The sequence below is a fragment of the Neocloeon triangulifer genome, unplaced genomic scaffold (assembly GCF_031216515.1).
Source record: "Neocloeon triangulifer isolate White Clay Creek 2 clone unplaced genomic scaffold, ASM3121651v1 ptg000013l, whole genome shotgun sequence".
NCBI lineage: Eukaryota > Metazoa > Arthropoda > Insecta > Ephemeroptera > Baetidae > Neocloeon > Neocloeon triangulifer.
The window spans coordinates 4,491,709-4,494,956 of record NW_026775555.1 but is presented as its reverse complement, the minus strand read 5'-3'; the positions used below and the strand labels follow the sequence as shown (position 1 = coordinate 4,494,956).

Genomic DNA, 3,248 nt, shown 5'->3' with positions numbered 1-3,248 from the left:
CTCGAGCAGTGGAGCCACCTCGAGGAAATTGAAGGAACTTTATCAACAACAACCCAGGTTTTTTACCGCGAGGATTGAGAATTTGCAATTTTTTGCTTCAAAAATAACACAAAGGAAGGTGTAATTTTGTAAAATTACGTAGTAAAATTACAAGATGTGACAAATTTGATTAAAGATTTCTTTGTTTTAGTAAATTTAAGTTCTTTGACAAGGGTTTATGCAAATGTACTGTAAATAACCGGTATAATATTTGGCGGAAAAATTCTTTAGAAATTTGAAATCACCATTAAAATTTTCCAAACGTAAGTTATAATGGTACTAAAGTGTATTTTAATTAAATTATTGCCATCAAAAAACTTAATCAATCGCAATGTCTTAGTATAACTCGTTTTAAAACGTTCGTCTCAGTTTTTATACCGGTTTAAACTTTCAAGATAACCGGGGTGAATGTTCTCGGATTTTCTAGATAGGTGGCGGAGGCTCTCGCACCCACTCGCACCCTCTGGAAAGTTCTCGTGACGTCACCAGTCCTATATAAACCCCTCCACCGGCGGCAAAAGTGTATCAGTCACAGCAAACTTGCCTTTGCAGTCGTTCAATTTCTTTCGCCGAGCAACCCCAAACTCTTCAATTTTCAAAGTAAGTTTCTTGATTACATACGTTCATTTATTACATTTCATATGCATCCACGATATACCATCTCTATTTAATTGCGGAAAATGGTTTTAATTGAATCGTTTTGAAATTTGCAATTTTTTAATTAATTCTATTTTGTTTTAGATGTCTCTGATTCCCATGTTCTTCGACGAATCCAGCCGCCCTCTGAGCCTGTTCGACCAGAACTTCGGCCTGGGCCTCCTCAACGATGACCTGTACCAACCCATGATGAGCCGCCCCTACTACCGTCCCTGGCGTCACCTCACCCGCCAGCAGAGCGGCGTCTCCAACGTGACCAACGACAAGGACAAGTTCCAGGTCAACTTGGACGTGCAGCAGTTCAAGCCTGAGGAGGTCACCGTCAAGACCGTGGACAACGTCATCACCATCGAGGGCAAGCACGAGGAGAAGCAGGACGAGCATGGCTACATCCAGCGCCACTTCGTGCGCCGCTACGTCCTGCCCAAGGACGTGCACATTGACAATGCTCAGTGCAACCTCTCCACTGATGGCATCTTGTCCGTCGTTGTTCCTAAGAAGGTATAAATTTTTCTGCAAACTTTTTAATTCCTGATATTCCAATTTATTGTTAAATTTTTATTGAAATTTATAACTGTGAAAACGATTTTTAAATATTTTCTGCTAATTTGTTTCAGGCTCTCCCTGCTCCGGGATCCAACGAGAAGCCCATTCCAATTGTGCAGACCGGCGTCCCTGCCGTCAAGCCCGCCGAGATCGCCAAGTGAGGCGCCTTCCTCGGTAGCCTGCTGATTATACACCCGCCTGCATTTCCCACATTTAACTTTGCCGTACTTTGTGCTTAACTAACTAACTAATTAATTAAAAGATGCAGTTTAGTCCCTGCCCTAATTAGCTTCTTATGAATCGTTCAATGTTGCGCTTACCCTGTATCTAGGGATTTCCTTGTTTTAATCACTCATTATCAATTGCCAGAATTAAAGCAAGACTTTGAGATTTCAAGACTGAATAATAAATGTTTCCTCTCAGGTACTGTAATCTCTTGTATTAATGAATGTTTGTAGTCTCAAATGAAACAATAAAGTTTGCAGGCATTTACTTAAATATTATGACCATTATTTTTTGCACTTACCAAATGAATCGAAATGATCAGTAATAATGAAAAGTTAGGATTGTTAATAAAAAGGTACAAAGAGCAGTAAAGGAAAAAATAGATGAAATAAGCCATGCATTAAATAACAATTTGACGCTAGTCACGCCAGTAAAACATTTCAAGAATTTTGCTGTTGGAATTTATAAAAATTTGAACTTTGCTTATCACAATTCGAAGCAGCCAATTTTCTCGTGAATTCACTTTCAAGATTACCGAGATGCTTCGAAAGTCGAAAGGAAATTTTAGGCATAACAAGAATTATTTACATTAGCGGATTTATTATGTCTGATTAGTAAAATTGAATATATTCTAATCGGAGTTAAAAGCAAGCAAAAAAAAAAGCGGCTGGCTTAAATTCCGTTAAATTTTTTATTTATTCTCGTCTTTATTATCAAAAACATTTTAACTAAAAAATGGATGAATAAGTTTGAATAATATATGAATTGAATGAAAATACCAAAAATATATCTAATAAATGGAGAAAAAACAGTTCGCAACTCTCAATATGACAATCATCGGTGTATTAATTCCATGGTTTGACTCATTTGACTGCTACAAGAACACGCAGAGATCTATGGGGCGGTAATCAGATCTATGAGAAGAGTATAAAATTGTGGAGAGTCTGTACTATAGAAACTGCTGGAAGTTGTATTAAAAACGTTGGGGTAGGACCCCCTCGTCTGTATAATAGTGGATGGCCAAAAATTGGAGGTATAGAAAAGCACAAGGGTTGATTGCCTAGAACAAAACGGGAAACATATAAACTGGCCGGCTTGGAAAAGCCACGCTGAAAAATTAGTGGAATCAATAAATAGTTTGGGAATTTAAACTTACTTTCCTGACATATAAATTTCAATTATTTGAATATAATATTTATTTATTAATTGTACATTAAGATATTACAAACATCTCTTTCCGCTAGTTTGTTATAAAATTTTATTCTTGCACAATTTTAATAATAAAAATAAATAACATTGAATGTTAATTTAAATAATAAATTTTATGTTAAAATAAAAATATCTTTTGATTATTTACTACTTTTCTAGAAGTTATTATTAAAAAAGCTTTTAATCAATTAAAAATAGAAAATCTTCATGATCTAAAAATAAACAGGCACTGGAGGAAAAAATTTTAATTGCATTCGTTCTCTCAGAACTCTTTTCCTGCGTGCTGCGTAAAAAGCAGGGAGTCGCTCGATAAAACAATGTAATAACGTTGACGGTCACATGAAGGGCGAAAATGCAGCAGCCCCGCAGGAAGCCGAATTTTGTGAGCATATTCGAGACCGGCGTGGTAAAATCGAGCGCCGCTCGCTGCAGTCGGGCCGGTCGTTTTTAGCTGCACAGCGCAGGGTGCATTGATCAAAAGTTTGCTGCGTAGTATGTGTGCGTACAGAATGCACCAAAAGTTTCTCGAATTTACGATAGCCGGCTTCCTCAACTGCAGATGCATTAAACCG

General features: G+C 37.2%; 1 protein-coding gene across 1 annotated transcript; it reads left to right on the top strand.

The window, feature by feature from the left end:
• Positions 1-485: 485 nt before the first annotated feature.
• On the top strand, positions 486-1,740 carry LOC132199212 (protein lethal(2)essential for life-like). Its single transcript, XM_059623773.1, has 3 exons — positions 486-639; positions 781-1,197; positions 1,314-1,740. Exons 2-3 carry the CDS (start codon positions 781-783, stop codon positions 1,401-1,403), a joined length of 507 nt encoding a protein of 168 aa, XP_059479756.1. The 5' UTR covers positions 486-639; the 3' UTR covers positions 1,404-1,740.
• Positions 1,741-3,248: the final 1,508 nt, after the last annotated feature.

Bases quoted from the DNA above. Each gene is read 5' to 3' on its own strand.
- LOC132199212 (XM_059623773.1), top strand. From the start codon at position 781: ATGTCTCTGATTCCCATGTTCTTCGACGAATCCAGCCGCCCTCTGAGC. The intron at 1,198-1,313 runs GTATAAATTTTT...AATTTGTTTCAG, and splicing joins CCGTCGTTGTTCCTAAGAAG to GCTCTCCCTGCTCCGGGATC.